Source organism: Hippopotamus amphibius, chromosome 13 (assembly GCF_030028045.1).
Source record: "Hippopotamus amphibius kiboko isolate mHipAmp2 chromosome 13, mHipAmp2.hap2, whole genome shotgun sequence".
In the NCBI taxonomy this organism is placed as follows: Eukaryota; Metazoa; Chordata; class Mammalia; order Artiodactyla; family Hippopotamidae; genus Hippopotamus; species Hippopotamus amphibius.
The window spans coordinates 81,915,592-81,939,834 of NC_080198.1; the positions used below are offsets into that span (position 1 = coordinate 81,915,592).

Sequence of the window (24,243 nt, forward strand, 5' to 3'; positions counted from 1 at the left end):
TTCAGACCATCTGCTCTGAAGCAGACATCACTCAATCAGAAGCAGCTTCGTGACACAGCACAGATGAGGCGCTGACCGCACACCCACATACTGCGTACACTAAAAAGTGGACTATTTCTCTTGCATCAAATTATTCAAGGTTGAACAACAAGAAAATACAGTCTTGCAATGAAAGCTTCACAATGGCTTAGCTTATAATATGACCACTATTTTAAAAGAACTTGCACATATTTTTCTATCCTTATGCTTTTGCTTTTAGTGTAGCCCTGTTAAGATGCACATGGAAACATAGAAGGGCTCTCTATTTACAACAGTCCAGGGTACATCTGTAGCTGTCAGTCAGACTGATTTTCTAAGGGGTATCACTTAATTATGCTTAGCAACCACACACAGTGACAACCTGACTCTACTTGTTTAAATGTAATTCTGAACTCTCTTATTATACTATTTTCAAAAAAAGAATAATTTAAAGAAAATGCATCAAAATTGAGCTGCTAATTCAATTTTTTTACTTTACTTTTTTGAGTACACAAGTTCTGCAATATCAATGTCTACTCCAGAATAAAATAAGAATTTGAATTCACCACTTTCTAGTATCATTTTTTTGTCCCAAGACAATATTTAATTTTATAGGAATAATAGACCCAAGAACTCTATTTGTGCCATCCTTGGAGTTTCTATTTTTTTTTTGGAAATCTTTCTAATTACTGGGTGTCAGGAATTTCAGCATGATAATTATGTTGTTTATTAGATATAATTTGTGTCTCTAGTCCCTTTGGTTAAACTGCTATTAAGTTCATTGTCATTTGTAAAATGCAAAAGCCCATCTTTCTAATGTGCATATAATTTCTGAGAAATTGTTTATTCACCCCATTCTCCACACTATATTGGTTGCAAAGGAGCATGCATGGCTTTCAGACTCTTTTTCACATTTCTGACCATCTACATGGAAAGCAAAATTCCAATTCTAAAAAAAATTCATTATGCTAAATGTAATATATAAAATCATTTTTATGTTCATTTCTTGACCCTCACCATGCTGGCTCATGATGAATGCCAACAAACCTTTTAAAACTTAAATTAAATTTTTAAAAAACCTGAAGAATATGCAATATGTGTACTGTATAAGAAGTGAACAACTTCTAGTTTGACTCAGTTTATTAACTTGATTAAATTTCTGAAAAGATCTATAGTTGTACTTATCCAAACATGTATATATTGGAAAAATCATAGCTTCAGTTTGGAAACAGTGAAAATAAATTAGTCAAACAACAGATAATATTGATAATAAGTATTATACATAGAATGGATAAACAACAAGGTCCAACTGTATAGCACAGGGAACTATATTCAGTACCCTGTAATGAACCATAATGAAAAAGTAATATATTGCATATATCTGTGTGTGTGTGTGTGTGTGTGTGTGTGTGTATATATAAATATATATATGAATCACTTTGCTGTACTTCTGAAACTAACACAACATTGTAAATCAACTATACTTCAATAAAAAATAAATTTTAAAAAATTAGTTAAAATAATTTAACCAGCTCTTAACAACAGTAAGGTATTTAGTTCAGGCTAAGACAAATGTTTTTGAAGTACCTATTGTACGCCAGGCAGTGTGTTAGATGCAAGGGATTAAATGTATAAAAAATAAACATGATCCATCCCCTCAAAAGATTTTAAGATCTGCATTAAAAAATTTTTTCAGCTGCAACATAGTCCATAAATTAGATAGAATGGGCAAAAGTGGATCCAGGGAGATTCATTTAGAGACAATAGTCCAAGCAATAGATGCTTGCTTTGTTTTACAAATATATTTTACATTTAGATATAGAGTAGGAATACCAACATAATATTTTATAAAGTTCCTGGTGATAAGTTAGGTGGAAAACATAGCAGGCACAGGGACTAGTGAGTGCAACGTCTTAGTGTTAGGGAAGGACACAGTATGCAGAAAACTATAAGTAAATGCAGTGTGTGTGAATTGTAAAGATCATGTTGGAAATGGGAAAGTAAAATTCTCAAAGTAAGGCAGGGCCCAGACCATGTATGTTCTTAAATGCCATAAGAAGACTGAGCATTACCCTCTAGGTGAAAGGACAGGAAAAGCCAAGATCAGAATGCTGTTTTAAAATAATCACCCCATAACGAGTTAGAGAGGAAAGAGAATGGAGTCTGTGAGACAATTTGGGATACTTTTGTAACGGCCCTGGCAAGCAGTGTATCAGGGACAGCAATGCAAAAAAAGAAACAATTTCTCGTACATGTAGGGAAAAGAAGCAATAAAACTTGGGGAAACTGAATTTAAGGATTTATGGAAAAGGAGAAATTAAGGAAAACTTGGCAACCTCTAGCTTTGGCGTGTGATGAGCGACCCTACTAAACAAGACCAGAAATTTGGGGAAACAGACTACCCTAAAATTGGAGAGAACATAATAGTTTGGTTTCGGTCTGGTGAAATTTGATGCGCTATCACGGCATGGTAGTGTGTTGAGAATGCAAGACTAAAAAAGTCCAGGAGAGGATATGGACCACAGACAGAGACCACAGCATAACCTCTGGGAAATGGTCTGTTTTTCCTGCAGTGATACTGGATTTTGCTTCATTTCTAACCATTTCTTTGTTAATAAAACTCTTAGGAATACGGAAGCACTTCTTGTATTGCCTCTGGAAGCAAATACTGTTGACCTATCAACATCTCGCATGAAATGCCAGGAAGTGCTGATAAAATAAAAATGGCAAGATATATATATATATACTGCAGTATATGTGTATACATATACACCAGTGAGACCAAAACAGAATTCTGTACAGGAGATTTCTCATGAGCTCAGCAGGTGACATTTCCCTATAAGACCAGGGCACAACTGAGCTATTGCTTTATCCACAGTGGATGTGACCTGCTGTAACTTTCTAAATTTACCCCTGTGCTATGAACTGCAATTGTCTAGAATGGTTTGAGCTATTCAATACTAACTCTATGCAAGGTAAAGAGCTTCCATAACTTTACACTGAAATGTAAAAAAAGAATGGAAAACTTGCTTAAAAAAGAATATGTATAATTCATTACAGTACATGACGCAGGGGAGTGGAAAAAGACTAGCAAATCAAGTATTTGTAGCTTGCACTGCCCCCTTTTTTTTTTAACATTTTAGCTTATACTACATAATCCGTCTGCTGGAAATCGGTCCACAAAAACCCCTTCTAGTTATTACTGTGTTTCAGAGAGTATCTGAATTTCTTCTGAGGCAGCTTTCATTAATTGGGGTAAAAGTATTGTCCTCAACTCCAAAGAGAATTTTGAAAAGTAAGAAAACTCCTAATTTAAACATAACTAAAAACAAAAGTAGGGTTAATTTATTTCATGAAACTAAGCTTTGGTTCAGATGCCCAAAACCGTTTTTAAAAAAATCGAGCTTAAGCCAGGTTTAATGAGAAATGGAGAATTCTCTATTAGATGATTTTTGTATTATTTGACTTCTACAGGAATTTGCATTAGTGGATCTTGTGGGTCTATTTCCCAGAGGCTTGGGATGAATTCTTCACAACACCCTCCCAGCCTACTCTTCTCCTCTCAAGCTTGACCAAGTTCCTTTACTCTGAGGTCCCATAACACCCTGAGAATTCAGGCATTCATAAATGTTTGTTGACTATTAGTGATAAGCACAACACTGCACTAGATGTTGTGAATGGCTCTAGGAGGATGTTTACATATCTATCTCCCCAACTAGGCTGGCCTTCTGAGGTAGCTGAGGCCGTGACTCACTCATCTTTGTGTCTTCACTGCCTAACACAGGGCCCAACACAGAGTAGGTCAAAAAATATTTGTGGAAATAAAATAAAGGAAGAAATTCAACAAAGTGAAGTTGGTCAAATAGACACATGAAGCAGAATTGGTCAATCCGAATTAATCTAGTTAAAAGTTTGGTGAATCAAGTAAATTTTTGCAGATTCACTAAATTTTAAAACTTGATTTAAAATCCTGATTAGCAAAATTTATATTTGTTATGTTAATTCACCTTTATAATTCTATTAGATAGCCACAATAAACCAAATACTGCCTAACTCTTCCTAAGGGCACATGAATAAAGAATAACAGGTCAGGATGTCCTCCATCTGTATCATTATCTTACAGTTGATATTATGCAAAAACAACTGTACTTAGCAATGGAATTGATTACATAGGCTATGGAGCTCAATATTCTCTGACCTTAATTAGTTTAACAGATAATTGCCAACTATGACATCAGTAAAGAAATTAAATATAGAAATAAATGGTATCATAAGGATACAAACTACACAGAACCATTAGTATCCTGTTTCTCAGAAATAAGAAACTATAATTTTGTTGTTTTCTGGGGGAGGAAACTTTACATAAAGCAATAACATAGGCTTTTATTATTGTATAAATTATCCAAAGAAGAGGGGAATATGTTGAATGCATAACAACATACAGTAATATATTACATTATCCCCAGTAGTTACAATAAGACTAACTTCTAAATAAAAGAGATCATTAGGGTGTTTAAATTATTCTGACCAAGATGCAGAGGAGAGAGGCTGTTTTCTTTTAGAATTATTATACATATAAAATACACATACAGGGGCTTCCTAGGTGGCTCAGTGGTTAAGAATCCGCCTGCCAACGCAGGGGACACGAGTTCGATCCCTGCTCCAGGAAGATACCACAGGCAGGGGAGTAACTAAGCCTGTGAGCCACAACTATTCAGCCCATGTGCTGCAACTACTGAAGCCCACACACCTAGAGCCTGTGCTCCGCAAAAAGGGAATTCACCACAATGAGGAGCCCATGCACCACAATGAAGAGCAGCCCCCACTTCCTGTAACTAGAGAAAGCCCATGTGCAGAAAGGAAGACCCAACGCAACCAATAAATAAATAAATAAATTTATAAAATACATATACAAATACATAGTTTCAGGGAAACTATATGTTCAATTCCACCTCTACATTCTTATATAAATATCTACCTGCAACATGACATGTAAAATTAAACCATCATATATGTGCATATGTGTATGTGTGGTGTGTGTAAGAATGTGTGTGGAGAGTGAGAGAGTCATATATCCCACAAGTCAGAACAAAATTATAACTTCACTTGAAGACGAAAACTATGTCTTGTAATTCTAGAATTTCCAAAGCCTAGTTTAGTGCCCAAAATATATTAGCCAATAAAGATGATTATGATGACAACAGAACCTTGAGAAGAGCAATCTCATATATTTTAGTCTTATGCAAAGCTGACAACAGGTAACATAGATACAAGTTATTCTAGTTTTAATTGCTCAAAAATTAAACTTAGAAATTGCTAAACAAAAGTTAGGTTACTTTGCATATTAAAAAAAAAGCATTAGAACTTTTTTTGCAAAGCTTTAAACTGTAGCCCCAAAGACCTCCTTTGTCCACCAAAATTAACTTAGTTGATATACCAACTTTTTCTTAAATACTAAGACCATAGAACCTTATTATTGGTCCTTGACTAAGAAGCAGGTGGCAGGCTACATTTGTCTTACTAATTAAAGGCCCAAACTTGTGAAACTAAAAGATATTGAGATTTTCGGGACTTCCCTGGTGGCACAATGGTTAAGAATCTGCCTGCCAATGCAGGGGACACAGGTTCAATCCCTGATCCAGGAAGGTCCCACATCCCTTGAAGCAACTAAGCCCATGTGCCACAACTACTGAACCTGTGCTCCAGAGCCTGTGAGCCACAACTACTGAAGCCTGCATGCCTAGAGCCTGTGCTCCACAAGAGAAGCCACCGCAATGAAAAGCCTGCGCACACCGCAACTAAGAGTAGCCCCCGTTCATTACAACTAGAGAAAGCCCGCATGCAGCAACAAGGACCCAACACAGCCATAAATAAATAAATAAATAAATAAATAAATAAAATAAAATAAAAGATATTGAGATTTTCATTCAAAAGATGTTTCATCATATATGAAAAACTCAGTTATCATACTCAACAATGAAAAGCTGAAAGCATTTCCTCTAAGATTAGGAACAAGATGAGGATGCCCACTCTCACCACTTCTATTCAACATAGTATTTGAAGTCTAAGGCACAACAATTAGACAAGAAAAAGAAATAAAATAAATCCAAATTGGAAAGGAAGAAGTAAAACTGTCACTGTTTGCAGATGACATGATACTATACAAAGAAAATCCTAAAGACTGCCACCAGAAAACTACTAGAGCTCATCAACGAATTCAGTAAAGTTGCAAGCTACAAAATTAATATACATAAATTGTTACATTTTGATACAGTAACAACAAAATATCAGAAAGAGAAGTTAAGGAAACAGTCCCATTTACCATCACATCAAAAAGAAAATACCTAGGAATAAAACTACCTAAGGAGGTAAAAGACCAGTACTCAGAAAACTCTAAGATACTAATGAAAGAAATTGAAGATGACACAAACAGATGAAAAGGTATACCATGTTCTTGGATTCCAAGAATTAATATTGTTAAAATAACCATACTACCCAAGGCAATTTGCAAATTCAGTGCAATCCCTATCAAAATACCAATGGCATTTTTCACAGAATGAGAACAAATAATTTTAAAATTTGTACGGAAACACAAAGATCCCAAATAGCCAAACAATCTTGAGAAAAAATAACAGAGGTGGGGGAATCACACTCCCGGACTTCAGACTATACTACAAAGCTACAGTAATGAAAACAGTGGACAAGTACTACCTACTTGCTAACTAATTTCCTTCAGAAAGCTGATGGAATGCTATGACAAAAAGTTATGTACATATGTCTTTGCCCTTGTCTTGATTATGTCCACGGATATTTGGTAATAAACACCAGAGCTGTGATTGGTATCCCGTCAGTCTTAGTCCAGAGGCCATGATCATACCACCGTGTGGTACCACCTCCCTAGCACCGCCCAAAGGTGTCAAATACCTTTCCACTCTTGAATGACCTACAGAAGTGTCTGCTGCTTCCTGTTCTGGGGAAAAACTATTGCAGTCACATTCCTGGTCTCAGTGATCATGTTCTGATCGCCCTTGATGCTCAATTCCCCTTTCCCGTGCAGGGCCTGAAGTTTGAACATATGGTATACTGACAGTTCTGGAATAACAAGATTTCTTTTCTTTAACGTTGCTAACTCAAGAGTTGTGACTTTCAGGGACTCAGTTATAGTACTTTAAAATATTAATGCATATTATACTCGACGAGTGAATCTAGAGCAATGTCTCCATCACCATTGTTATTACTACCACGCACAGAAAAAAAATTTCAAGCTCCACAACACGGTAGGCTTCAAAGACAACATTTGTTCCTCTGTTTTTAAAGCAGCATGCAGACTTTTACGAGCTCATACTGACATATTTTCCTGAGTGGGATTTAAACCTGGACTGCTTCCAAGGTGGACGAAAACTCTCTCAGCTGTTCTTAATTAATCACCACACCTGCTATTTAAAGGTTGATTACACCTATAAAAAATGATCATAGTAAATCTTATTTTCCCAGTAAAAATTTAATAAAATGTACTCATAAAAGTCCTCTCCTCCAAATTAATTGAAAAGCTAAATAAGTGTAGAAAATTAAATAAAATAATAATTTGTTATGAAACCTAAAGAATACCGAAATATGTATTCCATCAGAGCATTTATCTAAAACTATAAAACTTTCTAGGTTCTTCTTTTTTTATTATTTTATTAATTTATTTATTTGGCTCCACTGGGTCTTCATTGTTGTGTGTAGGCTTTTCTCTAGTTGCGGCGAGCAAGGGGCTACTCTTCGTTGCAGTGTGTGGGCTTCTCATTGTGGTGTCTTCTCTTACGGAGCAGGGGCTCTAGGTGGGTGGACTTCAGCAGTTGCAGCATGAAGCCTCAGTAGTTGCAATATTTGAGCCCTAGAGGGCGCAGGCTTCAGTAGTTGTGGCACAGGGGCTTAGTGACTCCCAGGCATGAGGGATCTTCCCCGACCAGAGACCAAACCCATGTTCCCTGCTTTGGCAGGCAGATTCTTAACCACTGTGCCACCAGAGAAGTCTCAACTACTTTTTTGTTCTTACAATCCCCCTTCTCTTAAAAAACAGAGGGGAATCATTATAAAATCATATACATATTCTCAGAGAACATTTAAAAAATGAATTTAAAAAGATCAGCCAGCAGCCATAGTCCCATTACTCAAACTTAACACTGCATATTTTGATGCATTTTCTTTTAGAATTTTTCTACACATATACTGTATCTGTGCATATAAATAATATTTTTACAAAGTTGGAATAATAATACTCTGTCTTCTACTTTTAAAAACTAACATTGCCAAATAAGTATTGTCTTCACCATTCAAAAGTTATGAAACATATTCTAAATCTCATATAGTGTTCACAGATGGATTACAATTGTTTTTAGCTTTCCCTAATTATTTGTAGAACTAGTGCCTTTGTTTTCATTGTTGTCAGGAATGCTATGACAAAAAGTTATGTACATAAGTCTTTGCCCTTGTCTTGATTATGTCTATTGTCTAAATTCCTAAAGGTGGAATAATGACGTCAAACGATGTAGATTCTTGGTACATACTGTAATATTGCTAAACTATCCTTGAGTGAAGCCAAAGCAAAAGATACTACCATAACTATTTGTGGAAGAGCCTGTCTCAGCTCAATCACATGCTCAATTGATATGTCTATGGTTTTGATTTACCTTTTTCATTTTTGAAGAGTTTAAAAGCTGTCATACATTTAATGTCTATTACAATTTTTGTCTTGACTTGTCCGCACTTTGTCCTTTCAGAATTTCAAACATCTCTTTTATTTTTAAAAATTCATATAGACAAGATAACATTTTGTCATATTTGTTGAAAGTTTGCTATTTTCTCTTTAATATATTTTTTGACTTTTAGAAGTTTTAATTTCTATAAGTGGAAAAGTATAAACTTCTACTTATTTTTATTACATTATTTTCATGCCTTCTAACCCTGAAATCAATGAAATACTTCCCTTCATTTTTTTCTGGCTTAAAAAGGAATTACTTTTCTTCCCATTTAATTTTTTTTTTTTTTTTTTTTGGCACACGGGCTTAGTTGCTCCGCGGCATGTGGGATCTTCCTGGAGCTGGGATCGAACCCGTGACCTCTGCATTGGCAGGCGGATTCTTAACCACTGCGCCACCTAGGAAGCCCCCCATTTAATTTTTAATAACCTGAAATTTGTTTTGGTATGGGGCACAAGCGACAATCTTACTTGAAATTTTCCAAGTGGGCAATTTTTTTCAATTGTTGAAAATCATTCAACCCACTTTTAACTGCCTCTGTCTCCTTTTTACATTTCTTTCTTCAAAAATTAGTCTAATATAATGAGCCTAAAACTACCTTTTGAAGGAGAGTACAAATGCAGGGCTTTTAAAATGCATTTGCAATTAGAAGATTAGCAACTTAAAACAATCATGTATATGTATAGACTGCTATTAAAAAATCCTCATAGTAACCACAGACCAAAAGTCTAAAAAAAGGAAAAGGAATCTAAACATAACACTAAAGATAGTCATCAAATCACAAGAGAAGAGAACAAAAGAAGAAAGAAAAAAGCTATCTTTCCAATCCTGGTTCTATCACTTACCATGAGTTGTGTGACCATGAGCAAAGTATTAAACCCAAATAAGCCTTTTACTTGTCTATAAAATGTACAGGATTATATGGACTAAATTAGGTAATATATGTAAAATCCCTAAGAAAAGCACATTGGAATAGCAGACACTCAAAGTAAATTTTAATACTTGATTCACAGAGCTATCATCAGGAATAAATGAAATTTATATCTGCAAATGGTATGTAGAGCACGATTACAGAACCCAGCAAATAACAGGGGCTCAATCAATGATAGCTATTATTATTAATAATTAACATCAAACCTCCCCTACATTTCTACATTTCATTTATTTATTTTCTTTATTTTTTATTCTCCCGCTATTTTCCTCATCTAAGTCAACTATTGATCCTGAGTAGAACAGATCTAGTCCCCATGCCAAATCAAGTGGTTAGGGGTAGACCAGAAAGCAGCTCAAGATCAATAACTTGGCTGACAATGTCATGGCTAGGGTCTGACACGTAGCTCTAAATGCTGGGGTCACATTTTAGATAGAAATGGAAGTTGACATGTCCACCTGGATCCCTGTTTAATTCTTCAAAGAATTAACTGGTGAGTTTAGACAAATCAACACCAAAGAAAAGACTGATTCTTTAATCTGTATTTATATATTATATAACAAAAGAAAGAAAGGGCTAAAGAAAAAAAGAGCATGTAAACAATGGAATTCATTATTTACTTTCTTGAAAGAAACTGATTTAATACTTAATTTTAGAGGTCTTTTAGAAATATATGTAATTCTTTTAAGTGAAAATATATCGATGAATATTTGACACCTCAAATTAGTTGATGTACTAAGAAATTTTAATGAGGCCCGAAGAACTTTGTTAATCATCTCTCACATGCTGCATGACTTTTTAGGCAGAAGTGTGGAATTCAGCCAGGAAATTGTACTGGACTTCAATTCCAAGAAAGGATCAAATCATTCAGAACAATCTTACTGTCCAAGCTGGCTACTCAACAGTGGAATGAAATTCTGCTTTTTAAATAATTGGGGGACACATTTTCATAACAACATCTTATAGTACCTCAGTGCCTAGATTTCTGATGGGAGTTTACAAACTTAAAAGATGAAAGGACTGTATATAAGCATACAGCAATTATTAGTTTTAGGAAGTGGAGGTTAAATTTACTTTAAGTACTGTGGTTTAAAATTCCATTGCAATACAATGCAGACAAATTCTTACTTCTAAGATAATGCATAGGACTGTAGGAGGCCCCAATCATTGGCAGAACAGCCTCTGTCTCCATGTGCCCTGTGTGGTCTTGGTGTTTTTAATTGCCAGTAAATAGAATTTGGCAATCAGTTGAATTAGCCTGGATTAGAAGAAACTTAATATAATATGAAGGATTTTAATACTCTTATGCCCTTATGTGCAGTTGTTACATATTCAGCCCCGTCTCTTCAATAAAGTCAACCTCTTAGAACATAAAGCAGTGGTTATCATACATTAATGTACTTAAGAGTTACTTAGAGATCATGCTTAATCTTGTTAAATAAATATTCTTGGCTCCCACCTTGGGGATTCTAATTCTGGAGGTCCGGAGTAGGGCTCAGCAAGTGACATCACTTTAAAACACCCCGGGTGATTCTTCTGATGTGGGCAGTTCATGGAACACACTTTGCGAGGTGATGACATAAGGGATTAACTAGACCTTTCATTCCATGTATTTGTTGCACAACCCAAATACACTTTATCCCTGATGTCATCCTCAATCATTTAGGCAGTCAGAATGTATGATGTAAGAATGCTTAAGAAGCTGAATATGAGAAGCCATTTTTTTAAAGAAATAATTATGTATTATAGACATATGGACAATTTTGTGAAACATACACCTCACTAACAGGAAACTGTTGAATGTCTTTCACTTCTGAAAGATGAGTTTTTCCTTTTGTAAATCTAAAGAAAAAATAAGGTGTGAAGACCAGTTGTTTTCAAAAAGAAAAGAGCCACAAATTTTACTACGTCCTTCTGTTTTACTAGATCTCTTAGTACCTACTTGCTAACTAATTTCCTTCAGAAAGCTGATGATCTGGAAAGATATGATTCTAAAGTAGCAAATCTAAAGAGATTTCAACTATAGTTTTAACACATTATTTCTGCCTGGAGCTATCTTTTCCATGATAAACTGAGAATACCTCATTAGACAAATTATCAGTCTTAGAGATTTAATTTTAAGTACATGATATGTTTATTTAGTAGTTGCTATTCTAGATATAGAAATTGCTACAGTATCAAGTAGAACATTAGATTATACTTCAAAGGCCCCCTTTGAAACTCATTGGTAACTGAGGCAGGTAAAGAGTACAAAAAAAATCCAAGCTTTAACATAAACAATATGTCACCAACATTTATAATTCATCAAAAACACTGTTTAACTCACAATCTCTACTATCCAACACCTGGCTTTCACATAGCTTTTAGAGGCAATTCATTAGCTCAAAGACACCACTGAAATAATTATACTTCCGATGATCGTTGTAATATTTTTACCTCTTATAAGCAAATTTTAAAGAAAGGTACAAAACAGTGTTACTATAGTCACATAAGCTCACACAAATATGACAAGAATATAAGCTTTGAAAAGCCAAACTCTTAAAAGTCTGACAATCAAATGTAATATAATATGCCACCAATGTCAAAGAGAAACCTTTAAATGAAAATGAAGGAACCAGAAAACCAATAGCTATTTCTTATGCCAAATAAATGTTAAGTTTCACCCATTAAAAGGGTATTCAATCCAAAACAGCAACTGAAAGTGGGTAAGAAACAGCACGTCTGTGTGGGAAGGAAGCAAAATATGGTTGAAAAGAAAGCTCTCTCTTTACAGAGTATTCTCAGCCCTACCATACATGTGACCTTGAAAAAAACCACTGTATATCCAGTAGAACCAATCTTATTAAGTATAGCAGAAGAAAGACTTAAAATTATTACATAGTTCAAATTATGTTTGGTTTGGCTGAACCTCATAAGAAAAATATAATAGAAATAGTATTAGATATTGATTGTTTATATTATCATAATTTTTCTTATCACAGTGTAATCTTTCACTGAAAGGCATCCATTGCATACAATTTCATATAGGGAATGCACAATAATTCAAGAAATTATTATAGTAAATATGTTTTATACAATTAAAATTTCACAGCAGTAATGTGTGTGCACTTGCAGTAGGGTACATTTTGGGGGGGGGGGCAGGTTATAATTAAAACTTCTTAGTTTTAATTCTTAGTTTTTCCAGGTTTGTTAAATATTTTTAGAAATGTCTTTTGTATCTCTATCACTTTTTCAATTTTCACAGCCACTGGTTTCATCTGGAGGCTTGTCACCTACAGCTGAAAAATGCCCACAACTAGATTTGCTATCTTGGGTGATTTCTTAGTCACTAATTTATTCATGCTTTCCAAAAACACTTATTGAATATCTGTTAGGTACTAGGTGCTTGATTAGGCACTTCAAAGAGAGTGGAGCTTCTGATATGCAAATCACAACCTACTTGGTTCTCTTAAAACAGCCTTTGTCAGTGGTCTTTCAGTAGAACAGAGTCCAAATTCTGAAGCTTGGCTTACAAAGCTCTTGACAGTCTGATCCCATGTATATTAACCAAATTTCATGAATTCCACACGTGGCCAATAAAAACGAGGTGTTACAGCCATGGGGATTTATACAATGCTGCTCTATCATTCTAATGTTTCTATTGACTCCAAGACTCAGCTTGTGATGTGCTCAAAATATTTCAAGATGTGACTTTCCTGTAACCCTCCGAGACTGAGTTGTCATTCTTAGGTATTCCGTAACACCCTGTGCTTTCTCACCACACTGTAACACAATATTGAGACCCCTGCTTTGTCCATCCTTGGATTATACTCCTTTAAGCCAAGATTACATGTCTTATTCATCTTGGTAGGCCCAGTGCCTGGCACTTAATAAATGCTCAATATATGCTTACTGAATGTGCCTTCTTCCCAGCAGGGACAAAGACTGTACTCTGCTTCCAAGATCTACTGTAGACTAGCATATCTATACAATGGACTAAAACTCAGCCATAAAAAAGAATGAAATTTTGCCATTTGCAACAAATGGATGGACTTGAAGGGTAATATGCTAAGTGAAATAAGTCAGACAGAGAAAGACAAATACTGTATGATATCACTTATACGTGGAATCTAAAAAATACAACAAACTAGTGAATATAACAAAAAAGAAACAGATATAGAGAACAAATTAGTCATTACCAGTGGTGTGGGGGCAATTAGGGGTAGGGGATTAAGAGGTGCAGACTACTGTATATGAAATAAATAAGCTACAAGGATAGCACAGGGGATATAGCCAATATTTTATAATAACTATAAATGGAGTATAATGTCCAAAAATTGTGAATCACTATGTTGTATACTTGAAACACATAATATATCGTATACCAATTATACTTCAATAAAAAAAATTTAAATAAAAAATTAAAAATCTACTACAAGCTCCAACTTCTCGATTAGCAGAATGGATATGCAAAATATTTAACAACTGGTACAGTTCATATGCCAACCAATCACAATGGACACGGGCTATAGCACTGGAGGAACATGTTCCTGGAGGCTCCTAGCTGGTCCAGGCATTATTCCTTTACTTGCTATTTTGGGATTGGAAGTAGACTGGGGAATCGTGGAGATGGGCTCCAGGTAGCCACAGGAGAAGGAGCAGTTTGGTGGGTTCCTAGAAGCAGCTATTTAATTAGTCTGCATGGAATCATTTCAAAATGTAAACAATTGGTACAGCTGTTCTGCTCCATACTGGCTATAACTCAGCCCTGTCCAAAAGGCATTCCCAAAACACTATGGTCTGTACTGTTCCTCTCCTTCCTTGTCATCTTTTAGGTACTCCTTTCATCACTCACACAGCCACCTACTCTATTGACTTTAATAGCTAAGTGATTACATGTGGATAAGTCCTGCTTCTATAACTAGATTCAAAGTTCCTAGAGGACAGAAGCCATATCTTATCTTCTTTCAATATTTATCTTTAAATAAATCATCCACAAGTTACATAACTCTGCTCTATATCATGTCATATTTTTAAAAATGCTTTACTAGAAGGATGTTCATTATACTCCTGGATCTTTTTAGGGTTAAAAACAAAACTACAAAGAAAGTTTTCTCCTAGCAGTTATAAAAAAGGTTACCGAAGAGAATGTTCACAATATCATTTAAAGTCTCTTATTTATATCCTCTTAGAACTCAAAACTAAAGAAAAGTTTAACTCTCATGACATACTGTGTGTTTCACAGATAAGGAATCATTTCTATTTCTCTCACATACATACTGCATGTACCTGCACAGGCATGCAAACACACACACACCACTCCACCTTAGTAAGTAGCACCATCTTGTACCCAGTTGCTTAAGCCAATAACCCCTTCTCTTCCATTTTTTCCCCCTTCTCTTTCTTTTAAAAGCCAAAACAATCCTTCAATAAAAACAAAAATACATCCAGAATCTGATCACTTTTATCACCACCACTGTTAACATTCTAATTTAATCCTACATCACCGTTCACCTCAGGGATTTCTGGGACAGCTTAAATTGGCCTCCCTTCTTCCTCCCTTGATGGAATGAAGAATCCATTCTTCACCAAGCAGAGATAGAGAGCCAGAGAGAGAGAGAGAGACAAAGACACAGAGAAGGAGGGAGGACGAGAAAGCACGCGAGAAAGATCTTTTGAAGCATAAATGGGGTTCTACTATTTCTCTAAAACCCTCCAGAGGTTTCCCACTGTACTTTGAATGACCTTTACCAGGACCCACTACATTTAGCAAGAAGTCTAAACTTCCCAGGTAGGCCTGTGCCTGCCTCTCACACCGCTCCGCCAGCCCCTCTCTTCTCTGTTCATGGTGCTGCAGCCACACTGCTTTTCTGGACTCGACCAGCACATTCCTACGTCAGCTGTACAACGTGCTCCCCCCACCTCCTTACACATGTCTGAAGATTGTCTCTCCCGACTCTGTCTCATCAACATATCGCCAGCATTTATTTGCCGATAATCAATACATATTTGCTGACTGACTTACTACCTTTTGATTCAGCACAGCAGAAAAGTACTGAATTGTTTTCACAATAACAGAATTCACTGCTCATGGGCTAAGGTCACAAGAAAATATATACAATAACAAGAAGGCTGAAATAAAATAGATAAAATCTTTACTATAACTGGGAAAAAATGTTTAAATAAATGAAAGAAGAAAATTAAAATCTCCAAGAAAAAACTGGTAAAACAAGGAGGATATCATAATTTAAAAATCAGCTAGGACAGATAATCTAAGTAATATTTTTGATGAAGCATCATTTATGGTATTGCTCTTGGGACAAAGCAAATTAATCTGACATGGTAAAGAAATAATACAATGAAAAGTACATGATCTTGATACAAGAAAAACAGAGAGAACACTTAGACCAATATGCAAATCTATAAATGCTGTCATGACAAAAATACAAGCCAAGAAGAACAAGAAATGAAGATATATTCCTGATGCTGTTCTAGTCTGCACTTAACCAAAGCATGGTCAAGAAGCCATCTCTCTGGAGCCCACTTAGCCCCTGCATGTCCCAGACACAGCTCCCCTAAGGATCTAGGACAAACTCGGTAAGGCATCTCTGAGAGCTTCTTCCATAAGTGAGCCTGGAATATACGAGTACATACCAATCATCTGCATAAAAAGTATCTGAAAGACGATGCAATTTTCCCTTCTGTGCTCAACAGATTTATTTAGAACTATTACTAGGACTTACTCTGAATAAGAATTTGAATACAGCAGAATTTTGTTCTCACCTCTCTCCTGCCCCACATGCTTCCTCCTTTTGGAACTGTCAAGCTGATTGTGATAACAGCAGATCTTGGAGTCCTTTAAGGACTAATGTAAGACGCAATCACGTTTCAGAGGAAAACCCTAACATATGTTCATGGGTCTTACATCTTCATTAGGAAAGCAGACATTTTTTCTCAGTAGATTTGGAATAAGGTCTCTGGGGGTAGAGTTCTCTCGTGCCCTTAAAGTTTTAGTGAAGGGAGGAATGGGCTTGGGAGTACTCACAACACAGGGGCTGGAGTCCAGTGCAGTTCATTACCTGTGGTTGGGGGTGGGAGTCTGCCCCAAAGGTTTGCCTACTCTTTTTCTCCATGCAAATACCTCCCTGCTACTAGAGTCCTCACTGCACTAGCAAAATGAAAAAGAGACACTGTAACTAGTTTGAAATGTATTTCCAAATTGCTTTCCAGATATTTAGAAAAATTTACAGCATACCCAGGAATGTCTACCAGTCTCAACACACTCTTCTAAGACTAAATATTATTATATTTTAATCTTTGTTAACAGACAAAATATTTTATTATTGTTTTAATGTATATCTTTAGAAAATAGAAAAAGAATACTAAAATTAATATTTAGTAACTGAAAAATTTAGCAATTGAAAATTTAATAATAGAAACATTTAGTAATTGTTGGAAAACAGCCAAGTCAATTTGTTTCCCTACCGTCTAAGGCTGTGTTTGCTTTACAATCAACAGAGCTGAGGAGAAGCAAGAGAGACCACATGCCCACAAAGCCTATAATATCCACTGTCTGCTCTTTATAGAAAGAGTTCGCTGAACTTCACTCTGGAATTTAAGTATTAATTTGTATACACACTATAAAATAACATATTATTTGTCCAGTTATAGAATTTTTAAATTCTGTGGCATATTAGCTGTTCATCGTTTTTGCTATAATCTTTAAAAGTTTCTTTAAAACTTAGGAAATTATTATATTGCCACAATAATATTTAGTTTCATTTTCTACTTTTTTTGGTATAATTTCTGGGTTTAACTATGTAACATATCTGGAAATTATTCTGGTCTGATTTTTTTTATCTTATAAAGAATGTATAAGCCTATTACATGGAATTTCAAATATGCACATAGCATTATATTGTTCTAGAATAAATTATTTTTGTTTGCTTACTTCCAACACAATTCCTGGTACCTGATTTATTCCTCATTGCTATACTTATATATACAAACAAATGTCAGAATATTCAAAATTCTAAATAAAACTTATAGAAAGGAATGAAGTATTAATTTACATAAAGCCCAGCAGTTTTAGAACTTTAAATTTATATTTTTTCCATGAGTTTAGTTCTGATTATTAATAAAGCTAGAAATTTATTTATTTGAAAATTTTGGCCCCCAAACACAATAAACTCTATAAAACATTTCTAAGTTAATTTCCAGAAGAAAAAAGTGCTAAGGTCCTCTGTTTCTGTTTTTCCCCTCAAAAAAAAGATTATTATGAAAATACAAGTTAGTAAGTTCTGAGCCTTTTAACTTAATCATTAATAAATGACAAGCATGAATGATGAAAAGGGACTAATTAAGAAATGCATCTAGATGATGTAAGGAGTAAGTGACTTCAGTCTCACAGTACTCATTTAAAAGTAAAGAAAGATGATAGATTTCTTAAATTGGGGACTTAAGCTAGATAGAACCACATATTTTGCTTAAGTCATCCTTGGTATTAAGAACTAACTTTTTATTTTTTTTGCCCATGTCTAAAGTGGTGAAATCCTAAGTAGAATATCACTTCAGAAAGTAGACAAAAGGTATATTTCCACTTCTATCATACTTTTCCATGTCACAACAATCGTTATATGCTCCTGTTTGTAAAATCTTTGACAGAAGAGTTTATTCAATGATCAGCAGGTTATAAGCACATTATTTAATTCAGAGAAATCAGATTGTAATAATTTTTTAAAAATCAATTCAAATTTTTTCAGGGATAATATCTATATTAAAAGGGATAGGAGGATTTTAACAAAGGAATGCTATCACTCAATTAAGTTTTTAATCATTTTCTGAACTCAAAAGTTTTGAATGAATTTATTTCAGCCCTTGGATCTCCAAATCATGCTAAATCTTGCTCTTCTTTACTTAAAAGAAACTATCAGTGCATCAAAATATCATCACTTCTGTTCTTTACATTTTAAAAATGGATTTTATATTTAACTTTTAAAGTACCTCTAATTTATTTTCATGCCTTACATTTTTCTTAATGGTTTTTAAGAGATGAAAACATGGAATACACTTGTGTAGCATAAAAATATTGAGGGAATTATTAACTAGCATTTAAAAGAATGGTCTAAATGTTAAATTAATGAAAAAAAATCGTAGAACCTACCTTTTAAGTAAGGTAGTCACTTCTTAGAGAATATTGCATATTCTTAGAAATATACTGCAACGAAGCAAGCTTGTAGAGCTACTAAACAGTTAGTCAAAAGTTCACTCTTATTTGCCCATTCAGTCCAGAAACTGCACTTGAAGTGGCCACTCAGAAATCCCAAATGACACTCCTGTTGAATGCGGGTAATTTAAATCATAAACCAGAACCCAGAATGAGAATTGCAACAGCCCCGGTCACAAACCCAGGTCGTGAGGTTGTCAAGGCAAGTGCCCTCTCTTCCCCAGGGATCAGCTCTGTCTCCACCTTTTTGCTTAATCTCTTGCCTGGGGAGGCTTCTTTCCAATTCTGGAAGCACCATCCTTGTTTTGCACTACAGTGTTGACAGACTTTCTTTTCACCGCTGCTAACTGCAAACATTAGCTCTGCACGTTGTTTTTATTGATGAGTTCTTAGTTTCTCTTTCAGTTTCACTGTGGTCTGACAGAATTTCAATGCTACAAAATTACGAAATTCATCCAGGTCAGAGTAAAAGCCAAAGAGAGTGGGGAGTCACCTCAAGTCCTGGAAATATCAGGCACAGACTTTAAAGTACAGAGCATGTTTCTCTGATTCAGAAATCCTCCTTATTTTAGTTTCATGGCTTCACTCAAATAAATGACTTGCAATAAGGTCAAATTCCCGCATCTGACAGATCAAAGATAAACTTTATCCTCCAGCAAATATGAAAATCAAAATACTTCAGAAAGATTTTTGGCCCTCCCCCTCCAAAAAAAAAAAAATCACAATAAGCCTTTGTAACCATTTTGAGGAACATACCATGACTGAATTATTAAAGTCTGAAAGTCAACTTAGATGTTTGATGGCTCTACTTTTAGGCCTCTGCACAAAATATTATTCTCATAATCAGAACAGTATTTAAAGGGCTTTTCACTGAAGTTAGTTAAATATTAGAAGAAAAATGCCTTTATAGGCTGAAACTGGGAAGTTAGCACGTGCTTTTCAATCCTAGTGAAAAATAATCCTAATGAAAAATGAACTATGAATATATAAACAGGCAAAATAATTTAACAGCCTGAATGTAAGTGAAGCTCTGCAATATTGCTGCAAGCCACTCTATAATAAAATATATGTTCAGTTTTGGACAAAATTTTAAATTAAAGAGACAGCATCCTCGCTTATTCCCAAATGTCAGTTCTTAGCTAAAGCCAACTCGGAAGGAACAAACATGAACATTGCAGAGCACGAAGAGGAAACAGCAGCAGGCCACGGAATCAGAGGCAGTCAGCTGGTTTGATCACATTGGTTTTATGCTGTCAACTTCCTTCCAGGAAGTTTGGAGGTTTAACCAATGAGGTCCAATGTTGATTCTTATACCACCATCCTCCTCTCCTCCGGTTTCTGACTTAGAACTTACCTGCACCCCGAGTTCTTTGGTGTCCTCGCTGTTACAGCCATAATAGTCTGGGGTTTTGTCCAATTCCTGCAAGTGTCCCTGTGCTCTCACACTCTTATCCGCATGGCAAGATGGACAGAGAGCTGCATTACCCATCTCAGGTCTACGGTTCCTGCTGTCTGTGGGCCCGTCCTTGCCCTCTGTGCTCTGTCCAGGGCTCCCAGAGGGACACTAACGTGGATGGTTCATCCAGACGACCCTTGGCTCCTCTGCTCAGTTCCCCTACACGCCCCTCACCAGTTCTCCCCATCTGCTGGCTGGCTTGCTGGTGTCAGAGAGAACTCAAAACCCCAGCAACTGCAGGCTGCCTTCAGTGACCATTTCCAATTCAGGCACTGCCAGTCTATTTTTACACCTACCAGGCCAGCTATGCATGTCAATGGAGTGAGGGGGGCGAGGCCAGGGGGAGCAGGGGAGGGGCAGTGTTGTTTTGTTTTTCACCATGTGAGCAGCCTGCTTTACGCATGGACTTACGTTCCTGCTGTGTAACATGTCTCTACACACGAGAGGTTTTGCATTACTCAGTGAATGCCTTTGATTTCCTCCCTCTCGGTCTTTCTACTCACACAGAACACTAAGGCTGCTAATGACCTCGCTTCACTAGCATAACAGGTAAAGATTACTTTTGTAATTGCTTACACCAAGAAGGATCCACTTAGCTTACATGGTTTGTTTTTTTCATCATCATTTACAGAAAACAATTAGCCATCCTTGCAACATTTAAAATGCACTGGAAACACATCAATCAAAATGGCTCATTTTACATCAGGATGGATGTTTTAAATTTATAAGTTATATACAGTTTTACATTATTCATGAGTGTTCCAGTAAGAACAAACATTTTGCTCCATTTATAATTCTTTTTAATTTTTGCTATTTTGAAAATGTTCCCCTCAGCTTTACAATAGATAATTAAGAATATCTTTCAATATGATACATACTATCTTTGAAACTATACTACAGATTTTGAAAGAAATTGTTTTCCACTGAAATGAGCACACCATAGATTTTTAAAGCCAATTATGATTTTTTTAAAAATCGAGGTTTTTCTATAGACTATCATGGGTTGAACTTCCATTTCCCCCATTGAATTTCCTCTAAAACATTATATATCTGATTATTTTAACAGTCCTATCCCTCCTCATTTGTTATTTGTTTTGTGTGTGCATATTTTCTCTTCCAAATAGGTTTTAAACTCTCCACTGGTAGGGTCCAGACTTGATTTTTGTATCATCCATCCTTATGTTACATATTAAATATTAAATGTTTAAGAAATGTACTGAACTGAAAGCATCATTTGGGGAAAACAGGAAGTAGAAGATATCAATATTTAGGAATTAACCACATTACATTTGATAGAACAGAACTCACCTTTCAATTCGTCATTTTTTGAAAAAACTAAAAATGCTTTGTCATCTATTTTCATTAAAAACAGCATTTCTGAAATAGTCTATCAGTCTCTATTGCTGTCCAAAGCCCTATGGACTCAAATCTGAGAATGGCACTTTTGGATTGCTGACTTCCACAAGAGCCCCACACTGCTTTTCCACCAACCCTGCTTTGAATAATTTTATCCCAGAGTTCACGAGCCTAGCATATGTCACTTAATATTGGAGTGTACACTTCAGTTTCTGAGAGGCATTATCAGCATTCCGTGAAATTATTTTTACCTTTCAGCTATAGGTGAAGACGTTTAAACCTTTCTAAAACAATTTATTGACTGAACCATCAATATTAGGACTATAATGGAGGGGTGGACATGACTTCTCCATTCATGTTAATGAGAAGCATAATCCAAACATTTAAGATATTAAAGATTTGGGTGAAAGTATTAAAAAAGACGGAGCTTCAATATCAGTAACAAGATTAGACTAGTAGCTGAGGCATATCAAGCGAAGCCTTCCAAGTTGCCTGAATTATTTTTATATAGACTAAACTAATGATTTTGCATAATATGGTAATTTTTCATCAAACGTTCCATATACTTGAACCATGTACTGTAGGAATTAAGTAAGCTATGATGTTTAACGATGTGGTTACAAACTCTACCAAAAGGATACATTTTAAATTTTCCTATCTTCTCTAGAAGAAGCTTCATAAAGCCTTACAATGCCCTACAAAGTCTTAAGACGGCTGCTTCTTCTTGAATATATGTGAATTACTTTATTCTAAATGGAAAGCAATATTTCATCAACCGTTTACCCCCACATTTAGAATTAGTAAGCTGACTATTTTTAAAACAAGAAATTTAATATTCAACAGTCTTTTGATACAAAATCATGCAACTTAAAAACTAGAAGCAAATTCTGAAAATTCTCTCTAGCCTCTTCCCCTCATTGAGCTGTACTTCCACATATAAAAGAAATATTTAACCACTCCAGACTGGGAAAGATGTCCCTAGGTGCTTGATAAATACTTTTACAGTGCTTTAGCAGGATAAATTGTTTCCTGGCATGTTTCTGTCGCGTTAATACGTTACCCATTCTACTACCAAGCCTTTTGCTTCTCTTTCAGCCAAGCATGCATCTCTCTTCCTCCACCAGTACAAATTCATTGACTTTTCTAAAACTCATCTCAAAATTCACTTTCCCCTGGAAGTCTTAATTACACGTTAGTCTCTTAATTTGTTCTATCTTTTTTAATAAAGCTGAGACTACTATCAGCTCTTGTCTTTTTACATAAAATGCCTCATCTCTCTCACTGACCTTCTCACAGAGGTAAAACACACAGGAGTATTAAATGTTTGTTAAGTAAATGAATAAACAGCAGCCCCAGATAGCAGCACGATTCATAATATCAATATTTAACTGGACTAAACTTCTCCTTTTACACATTAACAGTAACAGATTTGATAATTACAAACATTTTAAGCATGACAAATCTTTCATTTTACCTCCAGATTTGCAATAAACACCCTTATTAGTCTTTGAAAAAATATTAACATTGTTTGGGATGAATTTTCCTAGAAAAGAATTTGTAGTGCTTTGTTACAAAAGAAAAAAAAGTCTATAACCTACACTGAGTTATACAGCAACAAAGAAACATGCTGACAACTCTTAGAAGATACTTTTTTCTAAATGACTAACAATCAGTCTTCTCTACCCTTCTCTCTCTTCATCCCATGGAAATCTTCTCATTCTTTCCCTAGTAGAGAAACTCCATGCTTGTAGAATATAACAACCATGCTCCTATCATTCGGCCTGCCAAAAATACACTCCATAGTGGTACCAAAATCTCACTGCTAAAGTTGAACGCCTAAAGAAGAATGGGCAAAAGAAAGACAGGAACACACTGCTGGTGCTCCTGTGATTGCTGAAATTTTCTACTTTCAGATTTAAATTATCGACCTGGAAGATAGGATAGCTATGAAAACAGAACTTGCAATGAACAGCTCTCACATCTGTGATCACTTCAAACTTTGCCAATGGTCTGATGCTTTCAGCCTGATCAAAACCAAGGAGGAGAAGGATCCACAGAAGAGGGTATTACTTCAGAAGTTAAAACATTTCCAGTTTTACTCCTAGTGCTTAACTAAGAGTGGCCACCAAACAGGTTTGTCACAAAGGCTTGGGTGATGTGACAGCCTATATACCTAACATTGTGTCACCTAGCAGGCAAGGCTGGCAAACACTGTGCAGCACCCGTGTCTTAACAATGTGCATGCAGACTGCTGGGATTTCTGTGGACATAACAAGGGATATGTTTTCTGCCAGGGCAGAACAATGTCACCACTGTTTCTCAAAAATGCTTCAAAGTCATTAGGGCAAATTACTCAGAAAGCAAATATTTGCATCTTTGGCCACACTTGGAGCAGGATACTTGAACTTAGTGCATGATGTAGAAAGTAAAACTCAAGACCCCCCATGATGTGACATATTTGCAATATCTTCTTAAATTCCCAAGCACTTTTACTATTATTATTTCATCTGTTTTGCTGTGTTTCAAATCCATC

At 35.5% G+C, this 24,243-nt stretch overlaps 1 protein-coding gene across 2 annotated transcripts in view; it reads right to left on the minus strand.

Moving 5' to 3' along the window:
- Window positions 1-20,414, minus strand: part of ANK2 (ankyrin 2) — a 235,942-nt gene extending 215,528 nt beyond the window's left edge. For both annotated transcript variants that reach the window (XM_057704400.1, XM_057704401.1), the window contains exon 1: window positions 20,253-20,414. In XM_057704400.1, the coding sequence (XP_057560383.1) occupies window positions 20,253-20,387 (135 nt within the window). In that variant the 5' untranslated portion in view covers window positions 20,388-20,414. The remainder of the gene's footprint in view (window positions 1-20,252) is intronic.
- Window positions 20,415-24,243: the final 3,829 nt, after the last annotated feature.